This window comes from Canis lupus, chromosome 7 (genome assembly GCF_011100685.1).
Source record: "Canis lupus familiaris isolate Mischka breed German Shepherd chromosome 7, alternate assembly UU_Cfam_GSD_1.0, whole genome shotgun sequence".
Lineage (NCBI taxonomy): Eukaryota > Metazoa > Chordata > Mammalia > Carnivora > Canidae > Canis > Canis lupus.
The window spans coordinates 78,503,943-78,525,491 of NC_049228.1; the positions used below are offsets into that span (position 1 = coordinate 78,503,943).

Genomic DNA, 21,549 nt, shown 5'->3' on the forward strand with positions numbered 1-21,549 from the left:
TATATATATATATATATATATACACACACACACACACACACCACATTTTTATACATTCGTCTGTCGATGGACATCTGGGCTCTTTCCATAGTTTGGCTATTGTGGATACTGCTGCTGTAAACATTGGGATGCAGGTGCCTCTTCAGATCACTACACTTTTATATTTGGGGTAAATACCTAATGGTGCAATGGCAGGGTTTTAGGGTAGCTCTTTTCAACTTTTTGAGGAACCTACAAATTGTTTTCCAGAGTGGCTGCACCAGCTTGCATTCTCACCAACAGTGCAAGAGGGTTCCCCTTTCTCCACATCCTTGCCAACCTCTGTTTTCTGACTTGTTAATTTTAGCCATTCTGACTGGTGAAAGGTGGTATCTCATTGTGGTTTTGATTTGTATTTCCCTGATGGCAAGTGATGTTGAGCATTTTTTCACGTGTCTGTTGGCCATGTGTCTGTCTGTCTTTGGAGAAATGCCTGTTCATGTCTTCCGCCCATTGCTCAATTGGATTATTCTTTGGGTGTTGAGCTTGATAAGTTCTTCATAGATTTTGGATACTATCCCTTTATCTGATAGGACATGTGCAAATATCTTTTCCCATTCTGTCGGTTGTCTTTTAATTTTTTATCTAGATGATAGTTCATTTTTGTCTTTGTTTCTCTTGCCTTTGGAGATGTATCTAGCAAAAAGTTGTAGTGGCCGATGTCTGTAGGAGTTGCTGCCTATGTCTTCTAGTATTTTGATGGATTTTTGTAATTTTTTCATCAATTTTGAGTATTTTTTTGTACAGTGTAAGAAAGTGGTCCAGTGTCATTCTTCTGCATGTGGCTGCCTAATTTTCCCAGCACCATTTGTTGAAGAGACTTTTTTCCATTAGATATTTTTTGCTGCTTTGTTGAAGATGATTGACCATAGAGTTGAGGCTCCATTTCTGTGTTTTCTGTTCTGGTCCATTGATCTTTGTGTCTGTGGTTGTGCCAGTACCATACCGTCTTGATGATGAGAGCTCTGTAATACAGCTTGAAGTCTGGAATTGTGATGCCACCAGCTTTGGTTTTCTTTTTCAACATTCCTTTGGCTATTTGGGGTCTTTTCTATTTCCATACAAATTTTAGGATTGTTTGTTCCAGCTCTGTGAAAAAAGTTGAAGGTAATTTGATAGGTATTGCATTGAATGTACAGATTATTCTAAGTAGCATAGACATTTTAACAATCTTTGTTCTCCAATCCATGAGCATGGAATGTTTTTCCTTTGTGTCTTCCTCAATTTCATGAGTGTTCTATAGTTTCCTGCATACAGGTCCTTTGCTTCTTTGGTTAGGTTTACTCGTAGGTATCTTATGGTTTTGGGTGCAATTGTAAATGGGATCAACTCTTTAATTTTTCTTCTAATGAGATGTATAGAAATGCCACTGATTTCTGTGCATTGATTTTTGTATCCTGCCACTTTGCTGAATTCTTGAATGATTTCTAGCAATTTGGAGGTAGAGTCTTTGGGGTTTTCCACGTAGAATGTTAAGTCCTATGCAAAGAGTGATGACTTTGCCGATTTGGGTGCCTTTTATTTCTTTTTGTTGTTTGATGCTGAGGCTAGGACTTCTAGTACTACGTTGAACAACAGTGGTGAGTGGACATTTCTGTTGTGTTCCTGCCTTAGGGGAAAGGCTCTCAGTTTTTCCCCATTGAGAATGATATTCGCTGTGGACTTTCCCTTGATGGCTTTTATGATATTGCAGTATTTTCCCTCTATCCCTACACTGTGGAGTATATTTTTTTTATTGTATATTTTTTGTATATTTTTTGGTATTTTTTTTAATTGGAGTTCAGTTTGCCAAGATATAGCATAACACCCAGTGCTCATCCTGTCAAGTGCCATGCTCAGTGCCCGTCACCCAGTCACCCCATCCCCCCATCCACCTCTCCTTCCACTATCCCTTGTTCGTTTCCCAGAGTTAGGAGTCTCTCATGTTCTGTCACCCTCACTGATATTTCCCACTCATTTTCTGTCCTTTCCCCTTTATTCCTTTTCACTATTTTTTATATTTCCCAAATGAATGAGACCATATAATGTTTGTCCTTCTCTGATTGACTTACTTCACTCAGCATCATACCCTCCAGTTCTATCCACGTTAAAGGTGGGTATTCATCGTTGCTAATGGCTGAGTAATATTCCATTGTACATATAGACCACATCTTCTTTATCCATTCATCTTTCGATGGACACCAAGGCTCCTTCCACAGTTTGGCCATTGTGGACATTGTTGCTATAAACATTGGGGTGCGGTGTCCTGCCGTTTCACTGCATCTGTATCTTTGGGGTAAATCCCCAGCAGTGCAATTGCTGGGTCATAGGGTAGCTCCAGTTTTAACTCTTTGAGGAACCTCCACACAGTTTTCTAGAGTGGCTGCACCAGTTCACATTCCCACCAACAGTAGAAGAGGGTTCCCCTTTCTCCACAACTCTCCAACATTAGTGGTTTCTTGTCTTGTTAATGTTCCCCATTCTGACTGGTGTGAGGTGGGATCTCATTGTAGTTTTGATTTGTATTTCCCTGATGGCAAGTGATGCGGAGCATTTTCTCATGTGCTTGTTGGCCATGTCTGTGTCTTCCTCTGTGAAATTTCTGTTCATGTCATTTGCCTATTTCATGTTTGGATTGTTTGTTTCTTTGCTGTTGAGTTCAGTAAGTTCTTTATAGACTTGGATACTAGTCCTTTATCTGATCTGTCATTTGCAAATATCTTCTCCCATTCTGTAGGTTGTCTTTTAGTTTTGTTGACCATTTATTTTGCTGTGCAGAAGCTTTTTATCTTAAGTCCTAATAATTCATTTTTGCTTTTGTTTCCCTTGTCTTCATAGATGTATCTTGCAAGAAGTCGCTGTGGCCAAATTCAAAAAGGGTGTTGCCTGTGTTCTCCTCTAGGATTTTGATGGATTCTTGTCTCACATTTAGATCTTGCATCAAGTTTGAGTTTCTCTTTGTGTCTGGTGTAAGAGAATGGTCTCGTTTCATTCTTCCACATGTGGCTGTCCAATTTTCCCAGCACCATTTATTGAAGAGACTGTCCTTTTTCCAGTGGATATTCTGTCCTGCTTTGTCAAATATTAGTTGACCATAGAGTTGGGGGCCCATTTCTGGGTTCTCTGTTCCATTGATCTATGTGTCTGTTTTTGTGCCAGTACCATACTGTCTTGATGATCACAGCTTTGTAGTATAGCTTGAAATCTGGCATTGTGATTCTCTTGGCATTGGTTTTCTTTTTCAGTATTCCCCTGGACATTAGGGGTCTTTTCTGGTTCCACACAAATCTCAAGATGATTTGTTCCAACTCTCTGAAGAAAGTCCATGGTATTTTGATAGGGATTGCATTGAAGGTGTAAGTTGCCCTGGGTAGCATAGACATTTTCACAATATTAATTCTTCCAATCCATGAGCATGGAATTTTTTTCCATCTTTATGTCTTCCTCAATTTCTTTCAGAAGTGTTCTGTAGTTTTTAGGGTTAGATCCTTAGCCTCTTTGGTTAGGTTTATTCCTAGGTATCTTATGCTTTTGGGTGCAGTTGTAAATGGGATTGACTCCTTAATTTCTCTTTCTTCAGTCTCCTTGTCAGTGTATAGAAATGCCACTGATTTCTGGGTATTGATTTTGTATCCTCCCACGCTACCAAAATGCTGTATGAGTTCTAGCAATCTTGGGGTGGAGTCTTTTGGGTTTTCTATGTACAGTGTCCTGTCATCTGCAAAGAGGGAGAGTTTGACTTTTTCTTTGCCAATTTGAATGCCTTTTATTTATTTTGTTGCCTGATTCCTGAGGCTAGGACTTCTAGTACTATGTTGAAAAGCAGTGGTGAGAGTGGACATCCCTATTGTGTTCCTGATCTTAAGGGAAAAGCTCCCATTGTTTCCCCACTGAGAATGATAATTGCTGTGGGCTTTTCGTAGATGGCTTTTAACTTGCTGAGGAATGTTCCCTCTATCCCTACACTCTGAAGAGTTTTGATCAAGAATGGATGCTGTATTTTGTCAAATGCTTTCTCTGCATCTATTGAGAGGATCATATGGTTGTTGTTTTGTCTCTTGTTGATATGATCTATCACATTGATTGTTTTATGAGTGTTGAACCAGCCTTGCATCCCGGGGATAAATCCCACTTGGTCATTAAACTGGAGTTTTGTTTTTTTTTTTAATTTTTATTTATTTATGATAGTCACACAGAGAGAGAGAGAGGTAGAGACATAGGCAGAGGGAGAAGCAGGCTCCATGCACCGGGAGCCCGACGTGGAATTCGATCCCGGGTCTCCAGGATCGCGCCCTGGGCCAAAGGCAGGCGCTAAACCGCTGCGCCACCCAGGGATCCCAAACTGTGGAGTTTTAAGAAAGGATGCTGTACTTTGTTACATGCTTTTTCTGCATCTATTGAGAGGATCATATGGTTCCTGTCCTTCCTTTTATTGATGTGATCTCTCACATTGATTGATTTGCAGATGTTGAACAACTTTTGCAGCCGAGGAATAAATCCCACTTGGTCATGGTGAATAATCCTTTTTAATATACTGTTGGATCCTGTTTGCTAGTTGTTTGGTGAGAAATTCTGCATCCATGTTCATCAGGGATATTGGTCTATAATTCTCTTTTTTGTGGGATTTGTCTGGTTTTGGGATCAAGGTAATGCTGGTTTTAGAGAAAGAGTTCGGAACTTGTCCTTCCATTTCTATTTTTTTGAAACATTCAGAAGAATATGTATTATTTCTTCTTTAGATGTTTGGTAGAATTCCCCTGGGAAGCCATCTGGCCCTGGACTCTTGTTGGTTCTTTATTTTTTGATGACTGCTTCAATTTCTTTGCTGATTATGGGTCTATTCAGGTATTCTGTTTCTTCTGTTTCAGTTGTGGTAGTTATATGTTTCTAGGAATGCACCCATTTCTTCCAGATTGTCTACTTTGTTGGCATTTAGTTGCTCATAATATGTTCTTAGAATTGTATTTCTTTGGTGTTTTCCTCTCTCATTCATGATTTTACTTATTTCGGTCCTTTTCTTTTTGGTAAGTCTTTTTGATCAGAAGGTTATCCATCTTTATTCTTTTCAAGCTCCCAGTCTTGTGATCTTGTCTACAGTTCTTTTGGTTTCTGTTTCATTGATTTCTGCTCTAATTTATTATTTCTCTTCTCCTGCTGGTTTAGGATTTATTTGCTGTTCTTTCTCTACCTCCTTTAGGTATAAGGTTGTATATTTGAGACCTTCTTGTTTCTTGAGAAAGGCTTGTATTGCTGTATTACCTCCTTCTTAGGACTGCCTTTTCTGCATCCTGAAGGTATTGAATAGTTGTGTTATTTTCATTTGCTTCCATGAGTTTTTAAAATTCTTTAATTTCCTGGTTGACCCTTTCATTCTTTAGTTAAGATGCTCTCTAGCCTCCATGTATTTGAGTTCTTTCCAAATTTCCTCTTCTGATTGAGTCGTTTCAAAGCACTGTGGTCTGAAAATATGCAGGGATTGATACCAATCTTTTGGTACTAGTTGAGACCTGATTTTGACCCAGTATGTGCTCTATTCTGGAGAATGTTCTGTGTGCACTCACAAAGAATGTGTATTCTGTTGCTTTATGATAGAATGCTCTGAATAGGGACACCTGGGTGGCTCAGTGATTGAGCATCTGCCTTCAACTCAGGGCGTGATCCTGGAGTCCTGGAATTGAGTCCTACATCGGGCTCCTCGCAGGGAGCCTGCGTCTCCCTCTGCCTGTGTCTCTGCCAGTCTCTCTCTCTCTCTCTCTCTCTCTCTCTCTCTCTCTCTCTGTGTCTCTGATGAATAAATAAGATCTTAAAAAAAAAAAATGCTCTGAATGTTTCTATGAAGTCCATCTGGTCCAGTGTGTCATTCAAAGCCCTTGTTTATCTTCTTAGGTGACCTGTCCATTGAAGAGAGAGTGGGGTGTTAAGGTCTCCTACTTTTGTGTTATTATCAATGTATTTCTTTAATTTTGTTATTAATTGGTTTATATATTTGGCTGCTCCCATGTTAGTGGCATAAATATTTGCAATTGTTAGAACTTTGTGTTGGATGGACCCTTTAATTATGATATAGCATCTTTCCTCATCACTTACTACAGTCTTAGGTTTAAAATCTAATTTGTCTGATATAAGGATTGCTACTCTAGGTTTCTTTTGATGTCTCTTAGCATGATAAATGGTTTTCCACTCCCTCTACCTTCCAATTTGGAGGTGTCTTTCAATCTCAAATGAGTCTCTTATAAGCCAGCCTATCAGTGGATCTTGCTTTTTATCCAGTCTGGTATCCTTTGTGTGTTGATTGGGGCATTTAATCTGTTTACCTTGAATATTGAAAGATACGAATTAGGGGTGCTTGATTAGCTCAATTTAGTTAAGCCTCTGCCTTCAGCTCAGGTCATGGTCTTGGAATCCTGGGAGCAGGCCCTTTATTGGGCTCCCTGCTCAGTAGGGACTCTATTCCTCCCTCTTTTGTGGGCACTTTCTCTCTCTCTCTCTCAAATAAATAGGATATATTTTTTTAAAGATATGAATTTAGTACCATTGTATTACTTGTAAAGTCACTGTCTCTGTTCCTTTCTTGTCTTTGTTACTTTTGGGATCTCCCTTTGCTTAAAGGATCTCCTTTAATATTTCTAGCAGGGCTTATTTAGTGATCCCAAATTCTTTCAGTTTCTGTTTGTCCTGGAAGCTTTTTATCTCTACTTCTGTTTTGAATTACAGCCTTGCTGGATAAAGTGTTCTTGGCTGCATATTTTTCTCAAACATCAATACTCAGTATTTCTTGTTGGTTTCTTTTGGTTTTTGACTTTAGCTATTCTGACAGGATGAAGTGACATCTCATTGTGGTTTTGATTTGTGTTTGTTTACCTGATGATTGATGTTGAGCATCTTTTCATGTGTCTGTTGGCCATCTATATGTCTTTTTTGCAGAAATGTATGTTCATGTCATCTTGCCCATTTTCAAAAATTGGATTATTTTGTTTTTTGGTGTTAGAGTAGTTCTTCATATACTTTAGATAGGAACCCTTTATCAGACATTTTGTTGATTGTTTCTTTTGCTGTTCAAAAGCTTTTTATTCTGATATAGTCCCAATAGTTTATTTTTGCTTTTATTTCCCTTGACTCAGGAGACATTGGTACAAAAATGTTATGGCCGATATCAGAGTTACTGCCTTTGTTCTCTTCTACGATTTTTAATGGTTTCAGGTCTCACATTAGGTCCTTAATCCATTTTGGGTTTTTGTGTGTGTGTGTTTGGTGTAAGAAAGCGGTTCGGTTTCATGGTTTTGCATGTTGCTATCCAGTTTTCCTAACACCATTTGGTGAAGAGATCTTTTCCATTGTGTATTTTTAGCTCATATGTTGAAGAATAATTGACCATATAATTGTGGGTTTGTTTCTGGGCTTTCTTTTCTGTTCTCTTGATCTATGTGTTTATTTTTGTGCCAGTACCATTTTATTTTGATTACAACAGCTTTGTTGTATGTATTGAAATCTGGTTATGATACCTCTGGTTTTGTTATTTTTCAAGATTGCTTTGGCTCTTGGGGGAATTTTGTGGTTCCTTACAAATTTTAGGATTGTTTATCCTTACCTCTGTGAAAAGTACTGTTGATATTTTGATTTTTCATAGGGATTGCATTAAATCTATACATTGCTTTTGCTCATGTACACATGTTAACAATGTTTGTTCTTCAAGTTCATGAGTATGAATATCTTTCTATTTGCTTGTGTTGTCTTCAGTTTCTTTCATCAGTCTCTTACAGTTTTCGGAGTGTAAGTCATTCACCTCCTTGGCTACATTATTCCCTGGTATTTTATTATTTTTGCTGCAATTGTAAATGGGATTTTTAATTTTTCTTTCTGCTACTTCATTATTAGTGTATAGATACGTAATGGATTTCTGACATCGGTTTTTGTATTCTGTAGTCTTACTGAATTTATCAATTCTAGTAGGTTTTGTTTTTTATTTTTTGTGGGTTTGTTATTATTATTTTTTTTTTAGAGTCTTTAGGATAGCCTATATATGGCATCATGTCATCTGCAAATAGTAAACGTTTTACTTCTTCCTTACCAATTTGGGTTCCTTTTATTTCTTTTTTTTTGTCTGATTGCTGTGGCTAGGACTTTTAGTTCTATGTTGAGTAGAAGTGGTGAGTGGACATTTTGTCTTGTTCCTGACCTTGGGGGAGAGCTCTTAATAGTTTTCCCCCATTGAGTATGATGTTTGCTTTCTGCTTTTCATATTTGGCCTTTATTATGTTGAGGTAGGTTCCCTCTAAATCTACTTTGTGGAGGGTTTTTACCATGAATGGATGCTGTATTTTGTCACATGCTTTTTCTGCATCTATTGAAGTGTTCATATGGTTTTTATCCTTTTTCTTGTTAATGTGATGTTTCATGTTGTTTGTGAATTTCAACCCACTCTTGCATCCCAGGAATAAACCTCACTTGATTGTGATGAGTGTTGGTTTTTTTTGTTTGTTTGTTTGTTTTTTAATGTGTTGTTGGGTTCAGTTTGCTCATATTTTGTTGAGGATTTTTGTATCTCTATTCATCAGACATGTTGACCTGTAGTTCTTTTTTTGTAGTGTTTTTATTTGATTTTGGTGTCAGGGTAATGATAGAATGAATTTGGAAGCTTTCTTTCCCATTTTAATTTTTGAAATAGTTTGAGAAGAATAGATACTAACTTTTCTTTAAATTTTGGTAGAATTCACCTGTGAAGCTCTCTGGTCCTAGAGTTTGGTTGGGTGCTTTTTGATTACCGATTCAATTTCTTTGCTGGTAATCAGTATGTTCAGATTTCCTTTTTTTTTTTTTTTTTTTTCCCTGATTGACTTTTGGGAGGTTATGTTTCTATGAATTTATCCATTTCTTCTTGGTTGTTGCAGTTTTTTGGCATGTCATAATATTCTCTTATAATCCTTTGTATTTCTTTCATTTTTCTCTTTTTTTCATTCCTGATTTTGTGTGTTCTCTCTCTTTCCCTCTCTCTCAAATGAATACTGCTAAAGATTTATCAATTTTATTGATCTTTTCAAAGAATCAGCTTCTGGTTTCTTTGTTCTATTGTTTTTTTTTTTTTTTTTAGTTTCTATTTCATTTATTTCTACTCTATTATTTCTTTCCTTCTACTGGTCCTGGGTTTTGTTTGTTCTCCTTTTCTAGCTCCTTAATTTGTAAGGTTAGGTTGTTTATTTGAGATTTTTCTTGCTTCTTGAGATAGGTCTGTGTTGTTATAAAGTTGTTACTCCTTAGAACAGCTTTTGCTGCATCCCAAAGATTTTGGACTGTTGTGTTTTCATTTTCATTTGTTCATGTATGTTTTTATTTCCTTTTTGATTTCTTGGTTGACCCATTCATTTCTTAGTATCATTTTATTTAACTTCTGTGTATCTGTGTTCTTTCCAGATGGTTTCTTGTGTTTGATTTCTAGTTTCATACATAGCCTTGTGGTCAGAAAAGATGCATTCAGTCTTTTTTAATTTGTTAAGACTAGTTTTGTGGCCTAAAATGTTATCTATTCTGGAGAATATTTTGTGCTTACAAAGTATTAAGATGTTTTAAGGTGGAATGTTCTAAATTTATCCGTAGATCCATTTGGTCCAGTGTGTCATTCAAAGTAACTGTTGATTTGTCCATTGCTATAAGTGGGGTGTTAAAGTCTCTTATTGTTACTGTGTTATTCTTCATTAGATTCTGCATATTTGTTATCAGTTGATTGCTGTATTTGGTTCTTCCCATGGTGGATGCGTATATATTTGTGAAATCTGTTGGATTATCTCCTTTATGTAGTGTCCATTGTCTGTTGTTACACTCCTTGTTTTATAGTCTATTTTGTGCTTCCTACTTTTCTTACTCCTACATATCTTTCTTCTTAAAGAATTGCCTTTTAACGTTTCTTTTAGGGCTAGTTTAGTGGAAGTCCTTTGTATTTTGTTTGGGAAAACTGTGTGTGTGTGTGTGTGTGTGTGTGTGTGTGTGTGTCTTTAAAAAAATTTTTTTTTAATTTTTATTTATGATAGAGAGAGAGAGAGAGAGAGAGAGGGGCAGAGATATAGGCAGAGGAAGAAGCAGGCTCCATGTACCGGGAGCCCGATGTGGGATTCGATCCCGGGTCTCCAGGATCGCGCCCTGGGCCAAAGTCAGACGCCAAACCGCGGCACCACCCAGGGATCCCTCTTTCTCTCTTTTTAAAGATTTTATTTATTCATGAGAGACACAGAGAGGCAGAGACATAAAGGGAGAAGCAGGTACCCTGGGGGGAGCCCAATGTGGGACTCACTCCCAGGACCCTGAGATCATTCCCTGAGCCAAAGGCAGATACTCAATCACTGAGCCACCCAGGTGCCCCTTTGTCTCTCTTTCTATTCTGAATGATAGCCTTGCTGGATAGAGTATTCTCTACATGTTTTTTCCTTTCAGCACATTGAATATATCATGCCAGTCCCTTTGGCCTACAAAATTCTGAAAAATCGAATAGCTTTTTAGGGTTTTCCTTGTATGTAACTGTTTTTGCTTGTTGCTTTTATTTTTATTTTTATTTTATATCTATTTAAGGCATGGAGCCCAACATGAGGCTTAAACTCATTGCCCTGAAATTGAGAACTGAGCTGAGATAGGAGATCAAGAGTCAGATGCTTAACAGACTGAGCCACCCGGGCACCCCAACACTCTTGCTGCTTTTAGAATTCTCTATCACTTTTTTTTTTTCTTTTCTTTTTTTTTTTTTTTTTTTTTTTGCCATTTTGATTGCTATGTGTCTTGGCACGTACCTCCTTGGGTTGATTTTGTTGGGGGCTCTCTGTGCCTTCTGGATCTGGATTTCTGTTTCCTTCCCCAGATTTGGGATGTTTTCAGCTATTATGTCTTCAAATAGATTTTCTGCCCCCTCTTCTCTCTTTTTCCCCTTTTGGGATTCCTGTAATGTGAATGTTAATACATTTGATGGTGTTGTTGTGTTCTCTAAGTCTATTTTCACTTTTTTTTTTTTTTTTTAAGATTTTATTTATTTATTTGAGGGAGTGGAAGAAGCAGGGTCCCTTCTAAGCAGGGAGTCTGAATTGGGGCTGGATCCTGGGACTCGGGGATCATGACCTGAACTGAAGGCAGACACTTAACCAACTAACTGAGCCACTCAGCTGCTCCTATTTTCAGTTTTCTATTACTAATTTTTCTCTTATGTTCAGCTTGATTGTTTTCTATTACCCTGCCTTCCAGGTTGCTAATCCATTCCTCTGCTTTATTTTGTCTGTGTATTCCATCTATTCATTCAATATATTTTTGATTTTAGTCATTAAATTATTTATCTTTGGCTCTTCTTTTATGTTTTCTATCTCCTTGTTAAGGGTTTCCTGATGTCTTTTACTCTTTAGTCTACTGCATATCTTTATGACCATTACTTTAAATTCTTTATAGGGATTCTGTTGCTTTGAGTTTGTTCTTTCATTTGGGACATATTCCTCTGTCGTCTTCTTTTGTCTGACTCTGTTTCTATGTGGTGTGACAGTCAGCTACATCTCCTGCTCTTAAAGTGGTGGCCTTAGGAAGAAGAGGTCTTGTAGTGCCCTTCTGTGCAACTTCTCCTGTTTTCCAGAACCTGGTGCTTAAGAGGTATCTTGTGTGTGTTGCGTGTGCCCTGCTGTTGTGGTTGAACTGCTTTTGCCTTCGGTGCAGTCATCTGCAGAGTTTCTCTTTTTCTGTTGTGGACAGGATATGGTCCTTGTGTTGTAATGGGGCAGTCTGGGACTGCTTGGGCTTAAGTTGAGTCAGACCAGATGTTTACCAGAGCTATTGTAGGCACTTTCTGTGCGTTGTCCCCTGAGAAGCTTTCACTGGTGGGTGAGGTCTGCAATCAGATCAGAAGCAGCTCTGGTGGCCCAGAGGTTTAGCGCTGCCTTCAGCCCAGGGTGTGATCCTGGAGACCCAGGATTGAGTCCTGCATAGGGCTCCCTGCATAGAGCCCACTTCTCCCTCTGCCTGTGTCTTTGCCTCTCTCTCTCTCTCCTTCTGTCTGTGTCTCTCATGAATAAATAAAATCTTTAACAACAACAACAAAAATTACTTAAAAAAAATCAGCTATCTGTCCTCAGTCTACTGCTGGAACCACAGTCTTGATATGTGTGTGGTGATCTTTCTCCCTCTTTGGAGCAAAAGTCACTTTGGAGTGGTGCTGGACCTTGTCAGGACTGCTTGCATAGTGCTAGGCTTGTGCCACTATTTTGGATCAGTTCTGACCAGGAGCATATTGGAAGGGGTGTGTCTGTAGCAGAATGTGTGGCAGTGTGCACTGTTAGCAGGTTACCTACTGAGTGTCTTTGCCCTACTGGTCCCCAGAGGTGTTTGTGTATTTTGGCTGGGGGTTAGGGAAGGGAAATGGTACCTGCCAGCTCCTTTGTTCCTGAAGTCTCCCAGAGATCCCTGCTCCTCTAGCACATGCCCCAAAATTAGGTAACAAATCTCCCTCCCACATACCTTCAGTGGTTTTCAAACTGCTACTTCTATGTTGTATCTGTGGGGTTTGTTGTGTTGTCTCTTTAAAGATAAGGACTCCATTTCCTCTTGCCCTCTCAGCTCTGCCAGAGCCAAGCCCACTGATTTTTTTTTTTTTTAAAGTTCCAGGTGTTATGCCCGAGTAATTGTAAGAGTTTGTGAAATTTGGCCCCTCTGGTTTTCAAAGCCAAATGTCATGGGGGTTTGTTCTTCCTTGTGTCTGGGGTGCCTGGTATGAGGGTCTGTTTCCCCTCTCTTCACCCTTGGAGTCCCTCCCTTTTGCAGACTATCCTATGGTTTCATTTAGCTTCTGACCGTGTCTCTGCCCTTCCTAACCTCCTTGATGTGGCCTTTTTTCCACGTTTAGCAGTGGAATGTTTGTTCTGCCAGTCTTTGATCCTTTTCTGGGCTATTCACACTTATGTGAGTGTTATCTAGTTGTATCCCTATAGCGAGGTGAGCTTAGGGACCTCCTGTTCTGCTTTCTTCCTCAGAAGGCTTTTATCAACATTTTGGTTAAATAACGTTTATTGTTGAGTCAGTACTTTAAAATGTTTCCTTTTTTTTTTTTTTTTCCATTTTACTAGTAGATGATGATATTGATGATGAAGAGTTTTATGATGAACATTTAGAGGCTTATTTTGAGCAACTAGCTATTCCAGGAATGCTGTATGAAGACCTAGGACAGGAACCTCCAGAAAATGATTTTAAATTACCTACAAGTGATTCATGTCAGGTATGTTCCAATTTTATGGTTTTTCAGAAATTTGACTTTAGAAAACTATTACTGGTCTCATTAGATATTACCATAAAACATAAACTTTTGGTTTTCTTTGATCTGTTTTTCAAGATAGAAAGTGATAAGAAATACCTTACCCATCCTTTCTTGCTGCTTCTTACTTTTCCTTCCTCTGCAGAGAAATTGAAGAATATCACAGTGAATGTGTGTATGCCCCTCATCCAGATTAACCAGTTGTTAACAATTGACCATCTTTGTTTTCTTTGTCCTTCCATGAATACTTTTTTGTGTATCATTTAAGAGGAATTTGCAAGTATTTTGACATTTCACTCTGATACTTTGACATTTTCTCCGCAAATAAAGCTATTTTCCTGTATAATCTCAATTGTATTACTAAGTTTGATATAGTAATGTAAATGAATATACAGTCTGTATTCACATTTATCCGATTGTCTCCAAAATGTCCTTTACTTTTATTGTTTTTGATCTAGGATTTAATCAAGGATTACAGTTGCATCTGGTTGTCCTGTCTCTTTAGTATTTCAATTTAGAGTAGTTCTTCATGTCATTAAAGTTTTTGTAAAATGGCCGGTAAGCTAGGTATATCTCATTGCTTTTTTCCCCTCCTAATTAAAGATTTTGGCAAGAATTCAGATAAAGCATTTTTATTACAAACAGATAAAGATTAAACATAAGGATATTGTGTGCTTTTGTCTAGACAGATCTAGACATCTGTTTGTCCCGCTATTGATGAAGTTGTATTTGATAATCTCGGTTAATGTGGTATTGGGTAGATATCTCCTTGTGTAGGTGCCTTTTTTCCTTTGTTATCAATGAGTAATCTGGGGAATGGTGCATTAAGGCCATGTGAACTTTCTGTTCCCGAAGAACCTTTCACAAACTGGATTTAGTATCATTGCTGAAGCCTTCTAGAAACAGTTATTTCTATGGTGGTTATAATGGTGATATTTCCAATTCTTTCTACATTAATTGCCTGGCATCGTTTTGTCAAGAAGTCATTCTCTGTTTCTTATGTTTCTCCCCTAAAAATGGTTATAATTTAAAAAATCAATACATCTATTTTTTCAACAGGCAAATGAAAATGGTAGTTTAAACTATAAGTCTCAAGCAGAAAATAACAGCTCTCCAATTTCTGATGGCTCACACTCTTCGGGAAGTTCTGAAACAACCCACAAAGAGTCTGAAGTAGGCCATGTTGTTTGTCTGCCTGGGATCAGTAAGTATTGAAATATGACTTGACTCTGTTCTTAAATTCTGTTTGATCTTGCCTTTTCTCTTTAATTAATTAATTTAATTAAAGAATTAATTTCTTTGGTATAATGTAACCTGTGTTAACCATTGTATTCCTTCAGATTTTTAAACAGTCTAAAACTTTTCAAAAGAATACATTAGTAGTATTAGACATACTGTAGTGTATATTGCATGCGTTGCTTATTATGAACGCATTGGGTGTGTTTTATTCAGACATTTGAGAATTAAAAATTCTGTGTGTGGTCGAAGTTTGTTGCCACTTACTGATGGTTACTTTTTCTTATATGCAAATTGCTGTATTTGTCATATGATTGCTAAGTACTAGGTTTGCATAAACTTGCGTGGCAAGAAGCAGTTATATTACTGAGACTTTGACATTGCTCTGTTTTTTTTCTTTTTTGTTTTCAGGTAATTTTATAGATACTGGAGATAGTAGAAGGCACGTAGGTGGTGTATTATCACTTTCTTCTAGTACTCGGGGAATTGAACAAGAGAACAAAAGGGAAGACAGTTTGAAGGGCATTGTCCCACATCATGGCAGAGTAAGTTTATATGCATTTTCTTCTAATTTTCTATGAAAAGGATAAAGTCTTCTGTGTCAGTATTTTTTTTTTTTTTCCAAAGCAACAACTGTTGATTCTGGAAAATGTATAAAAAGTATTAAAGCTTCCCTACTGATAAGTTTCTATGTGTGTGTATATATCTTTGAGATCACTAAGATTATATTAAATATACAATTATATACTTTTTTTTAAATAATTTTTTAAGATTTTATTTATTCATTCATGAGAGACAGAGAGAGAGAGAGAAAGAGGCAGAGACACAGGTAGAGGGAGAAGCGGGCTCCATGCAGGGAGCCCGACATGGGACTCGATCCTAGGTCTCCAGGATCCCACCCTGGGTTGAAGGCGGCGCCAAACCGCTGAGCCACTGGGGCTGCCCTATATACATTTTCTTAAATTTAAATGTTTCTTGACCTGCATTTAGATCATTCATTTGAAAAGTTCTTCAGCTTGGTATCAGAACATTAAATAAAAAGGCAAACTGTTCATCTTTAACTTTGCTCAAGCATGTTTTCCGTTCTTGGTTTTCTGTCTGTTATTCCTACACTTCAAACTTGGTAGTTATTTCTGACTCTCACCAATTCTTCATCACCTTTTCAAAAGTAGATGTATGTCTTAGGATTCCATGATGACTTTTAATTTAGAGAGTCTGTCTGTGTTGGTATATGTAGAAATAGTTACTCCTCTTCATAGTAATCCTTTGAGTGATTAAGGCAGTAAGTAATGATGGAATTGTCAATTTAAAGACAGTGAAGCTCAGAAAACCGAAATTTCTTCTTCTTCTTCTTCTTTTTTTTTTTTTTTTTAAGATTTTTAATTTATTTATTCGTGAGAGACAGAGAGGCAGACACACAGGCAGAGGGAGAAGCAGGCTTCATGCAGGAAGCCTGACTTGGGACTCGATCCCAGGTCTCCAGGATCACCCCCTGGGCTGAAGGCGGTGCTAAACTGCTGAGCCACCCGGGCTGCCCAAAAAAACGAAATTTCTTTCAGTGTGTTCTCAGGAATGTGTCTTCGGTTTATTGTTTCCTGTTTGTTTCCTTTACTATTGTTCAAGTTCAAGATGCTTTACTATCTCATGTGTGATTTATGGTGCCATCTCAAGTATTTTTACTATTCTGTTATATTTGTCAACACCAGGTTAATCTTGTTACAATAGCCTTTAATGTATATAATATATATAAATATTCTCTATGCCTCATTGTTTCAAGTTAATAATCCTTAAAATGCTTTATAACTTGGCCTCATATTAATCTGTTTTTCTCTTGTATTTCTACAAATTTCTATTTCTACAAATTTCTACAAATCCCTATTCCTATTTTGTTTTCTTTCTTCCTTGATCCAGATTATGATCATCTTTCCAATCTTTCATGAAGTCCCTGATTACTTTTCAGTAACTCTAGACTACATTTATTTTTCTGAATTCTTATTACACAGATTGTATCCTACAGTATAGTACTTTATTATATATAGGAATATTTTACTTATCCAGAAGTTGCCTAGTCAGCAGCTTCAAAAATTTCTTTACTCATCCAAAGAACCAGTTATGTACAAATACAGGGCAAAGCCTCTTGCCTCAGGTAACTGGAACAAGTGTTCAGAGTCCATGGATTTTTTTCTTCTAGGACAGTGCTATGGACACCTCGTCTTATGTATAGTCCTCTGACAGTGAGGAGTTATAATTCTAATATATTTAGTTAATAGTCCAGCCCTCAGCTGATTAGAGGAAACCAATGAGAAAAAAGGAGACAGTGTTAATCTTGACTTTGTCAAAATGTGATATTTGATAAATTTTATGTCTGTCCATGAATATTTAATTTTAGGCTAATGATCTTGTTCTGTTAGAATTATTTTTCTAATTAGCAATTACTTGTTAAAAACCAATAGTTTTAATATTGTTGAATATTCACAAATTACTCACAAATTGCTTGGTATCTTGGTCAGGTCATTTTATTTTATTTTATTTTTATTTATTTATTTATTTTTTAATTTTTATTTATTTATGATAGTCGCACACACAGAGAGAGAGAGGCAGAGACACAGGCAGAGAGAGAAGCAGGCTCCATGCACCGGGAGCCCGACGTGGGATTTGATCCCAGGTCTCCAGGATCGCGCTCTGGGCCAAAGGCAGGCGCCAAACCGCTGCGCCTCCCAGGGATCCCGGTCAGGCCATTTTAACAAAAAATCCTTGGTACCTTCTTGGTGATAGGTATATGGTACTTGGTATTATAGGTCACACAAAGATAATCTTCCTTCATGAAACATAACGGAAATAGCCAGATTCTGGAGGAACATTCAGGCCCCAGGAACACAAAGCCCTGAAGCCTTCAGCTGTGCTTGAAGGAGGGCATCGAGTATGGAGGGATGGTGAGAACTGGCCTCTGTCTGCTGAGCTTCTAGACAGTGTGGAATAAGCACTTCCATTAAAGCTTTTTTGCTTGGATGAGGGGGAATTCCTACCTGTGGGTCAGCCGTAATATGTGTTACATTATTTCATGAACAGTCTTATTTTTCCCATATGATAAGGTCATGTAGTTTGTGTTACCATGAGGTGACAACATTCTGTCCTTTTGGCAAGATTAGCAGCCCATTTTCCTTAATTACATGTAAGGAATTCAAAAATTATAAGTTACTAAGAGTTCCCCAAATTTAACTACTGTAATAGTAATATAGTATAATAGTAATAGTCTACTATTGACTGGAAGCTTTACTGATAACATAAGTAGTGATAAATCTTTTGTATGTTATATATGTTATATATTTACAGTAAAGGAAGTTATTAAGGGAATCATAAGAGAACTACACTTACAGTTCTGTACAGTATAAAAACAAAGATCCACATATAAATGGAAAAAAACAAAAAAACAAACTTCCTAGCTTTTATCTGGGGAAAAAATTATCTTAATTTTTCCCTCATTTCCCCACCCTGCTAGAGAGAGTGTGCACATGTCCTTGCGCCAGTTAAGGAGGAGGGGTGTAGGGAGAGAGAATCTCAAGTAGGCTTCATGCCCAACATGGACCCCAACACAGGGCTTGATCTCACAACCCTGAGATCATAACCTGAGCCAAAATCAAGAGTCAAATGTTCTACTGACTGAGCCACCTGAGAGCTCCCTTTCCCTCATTTTTAAAGGACAGTTTAACCAAATGTAAGATTCTTGGTAAGTATTTTTCCCTCTCAGCACTTTGAACGTATCAGCCCATTCATTGCCTTCTGGCCTGAAGGGTTTCTGTTGTGAAATTTGCTGGTTATCTTTCTGAAGATTTCTTGCATGTGACAAGGAGCTTCTCTTGCTGTTTTCAAGATTTTCTTGTCTGTCTTTTGACAGTTTGATCATACTGTCTTGGTATGGGTTTCTTAAATTTATCCCACTTGGAGTTTGCTGAACTTTGATGTTCAAATTCCTGTCTTTCGTCAAATTTGGGAGGTTTTCACCTCCCAAAATTTCTTTGCCTTTTATCTCTCTTCTGTGTTTTCCAGAAAGTGCTGTTGGTCCCCAGTGTGTTGATGATATTCCATAGGTCCCTTAGACTCTGTTCCTTTTTTCTGAAGCTTTGTAATTTCAGTTGTCCTATCTTCAGGTTTGCTTTATCTTCATCCTGCTAGTGCACATCTGTTTTTTAATCCCTCTGGTGCATTTTTCACTTCAGTTATTGTACCTTTCAGTTCCAGTATTTCTTTATGGCTCTTTTAAAAATAAACTCTTTATTGTTACACATTCTATGCATTGATCATTTTCTTGCTTGTCCATATCTTCTTTTAGCTCTTTTAAAATAACGGTCTTAAAAATGCTCAAAGTCTTTTATCTCATAAGTCTGATGTACAGGTTTCCTCATGTATGTTCTCTGTTGATTTATTTTTTTCTTTTGAATGGAGCATGCTTTCTTATTTCTTTGTTTGCTTTGTGTTTTTTTTCTTTGTTGCATACTGGACATTCCAATCTTAGTGATAACTCTGGAAATCACAATCTCCCTTTTCTCTAGGGTTTGCTCTTTAATTTTTGTATCATATGTCTATGCAGGGATGAGGAAATGGTGAAAATTAAGATTTTACAGGTCTTTTCTTAGCCTGTATTTTTTTTCCTGGACATGTGCAGTAAGTCTAACTTTCTCTATCCATGGTTGTTTTAGAATACTTAAAGAAATAGCTATGACCCCTTTAAATATGGTGGAGGTCACTTTAGCTGGTGGGGGTTGAATCACTGGTGACCAGGCTCTGTGCCTGCAGCTCTGCAGTCAGAAGCTGCAATCTATAGTCAGAACACAGAAACCTGATAATTGGAGACAAAATCCTTACTGCTTCTCTGGCTCCAGCAAACCATACTAAAAACAGGGGTTGCCCTCCCCACGGTCGTCTGCCTTGGAGTTCAGGGTGGGTAACCATGATCATTCTGAAGCCTGAGTGACGGACATTATTTGCAATTTGCCAGTCAAGCTTTTCTCTGGTAGCTCAAATAGATTGTTCAAATAGATTGTTCAAATAGATTCCAGAGTTCCAAAATAGTTACTTCCGAAGTTTTTGCCAGTACAGTACAGTGCTTGTCTGGCGGAAAGGCAGATTCTTGGTGCTTTCTCCTCTGCCATCTTTTCTGACGTTACTTCTTGTTATTTCTAACTTTATAGGCTTATTATAATCAGTATCTGGTCTGAAAAATCTAACCCTTCTAAATGTTTTGAGTAAAAGTGTATATTTATATGTGTGTTTCATGGACATAAGAAAAATGAAAACTAAATGTGCTTTTTTGAAGAATCTTTAGTTTTAAGTTATTCGGATACTTAGTACATTATTCAAAATCTCTATGATCACATTTATTTATTTTTAAGATATTATTTATTCATTCAACAGAAAGAACACAAGCAGGGGGAGAGGCAGAGGGAAAGGGAGAAGCAGGCTCTCAACTGAGCAGGGAGCCAACACAGGGCTCAACCCTGGGATCTTTACCTGATCCAAAACCGAGAATTCGCTAATCAGCTGAGCCAACCATGCATCCCCTATGATCACTTTAACTTTTATGTACTAGATGTATCAATTGCAGAAAAGGTGAAACAAGTTTCCAATTTTTTAAAAAAGTTTTTTTTTTTTACTTAATTATTCATGAGAGACACAGAGACACAGGCAGAGGGAGAAGCAGGCTCCCTTGCAGGGAACCCGATACGGGACTCAATCCAGGACCCCGGGTCACGACCTGTGCCAAAGGCAGATGCTCAACCTTTGAGCCACCCAAGAGTCCCTTAGAGTTTCCAGTTGTTGTTGCTTTAAAGATTTTATTTACATATTCATGAGAGACACAGAGAGACAGAGACACAGGCAGAGAGAGAAGCAGGCTCCACGCAGGGAGCCTGATGTGGAACTCGATCTAATGACTCCGGGATCCCACCCTGAGCCAAAGGCAGATGGTCAATTGCAGAGCCACCCAGGTGCCCCAAAGTCTCCAGTTTTAATTGAATTTTTACCAAGTTATTTTTGCACCTCTGATTTTTTTCTTTATGTACTTATCTGCTCTGTTTACTGATATTTTTTATGTACTTCTCTGCACTGTTTACTGAGAATGAGATTATAGAATCATAACCTCATTAATAAGAGTACTTTGTTAGTAATACTGCCCTTTTTTTTTATCCTGTTTAGTGGCTTCTAATCTTAAATCTTAAATTCTCCTTTGTATGTTAGTTTGATACCCTTGCTTTTTGTATTTTGTGTATGCTTGTTATCTTCTTTTGCATCCCCTTTACATTTTTCTTTATCATTTGTTTAGAGGGTTTCTAATAAATAGTGTGTGGCTAGGTTTTACTTTTTAAAAATATTTTATTTATTTGAAAGAGAGTGTGTGCCAGCCCATACAAGTGGTGGTAGGGGAAGCCGTTGGGGAGGAGCAGAGGGAGAGGGACAAGCTGACTCCATGGTGAGCATGGAACCTGATGTGGGGCTCCATCTCATGACTCTGAGAGCATGACCTGAGCCAAAATCAAGAGTGGGACACTCAACAGACTGAGTTACCCAAGGGTCCATAGGTTTTACTTTTTAATGCAATCTGGTCATTTGTTTTTTGGATGAACTAGTTAATCCTTTAACACTTAGTGTAATGGTTAATAATCTTGATTTTTAAAAAATATTTACTTCATTTAATATTTACATTATTTTTATCATGTTTAAAAAATTTTTTTTTAAAGATGTTATGTGTTGGAGTGAGAGAGCACCAGAGAGAGCACAGGAGCAGAGAGGAGGGGTAGAGGCAAAAGCAGGCTCCCCACTAAGCCCAGGAGCCTGATGTTGGCCTCAATCCCAGCACCCTGGGATTATGACCTGAGCTGAAAGCAGATGCTTGACTGACTAAACCGCACACGCACCCCTTCAAAAATTATTTATTTATTTATTTATTTATTTATTTATTTATTTATTTATTTACTTACTTATTTATTTATTTATTTGCCAAACCTCAAAAAAAAAAAAAAAAAAAACACTTTAATTCT

The 21,549-nt window shown here is 37.6% G+C and overlaps 1 protein-coding gene across 10 annotated transcripts in view; it reads left to right on the plus strand.

Annotated features, from left to right (window-relative positions):
- The window catches only part of CEP192 (centrosomal protein 192), a 157,370-nt gene that overhangs the window by 25,549 nt on the left and 110,272 nt on the right, over positions 1 to 21,549 (plus strand). For 8 of the 10 annotated variants that reach the window (XR_005362717.1, XM_038543931.1, XM_038543935.1 and 5 more), the window contains exons 8-10: positions 13,095 to 13,243; positions 14,339 to 14,483; positions 14,927 to 15,060. Coding sequence is in view for 9 of the 10 variants with exons in the window: in XM_038543931.1 (XP_038399859.1) it covers positions 13,095 to 13,243; positions 14,339 to 14,483; positions 14,927 to 15,060 (428 nt within the window). In the remaining variant the exon portion in view is untranslated. The remainder of the gene's footprint in view (positions 1 to 13,094; positions 13,244 to 14,338; positions 14,484 to 14,926; positions 15,061 to 21,549) is intronic. The other 2 variants (XM_038543934.1, XM_038543937.1) reach the window with 1 other exon arrangement.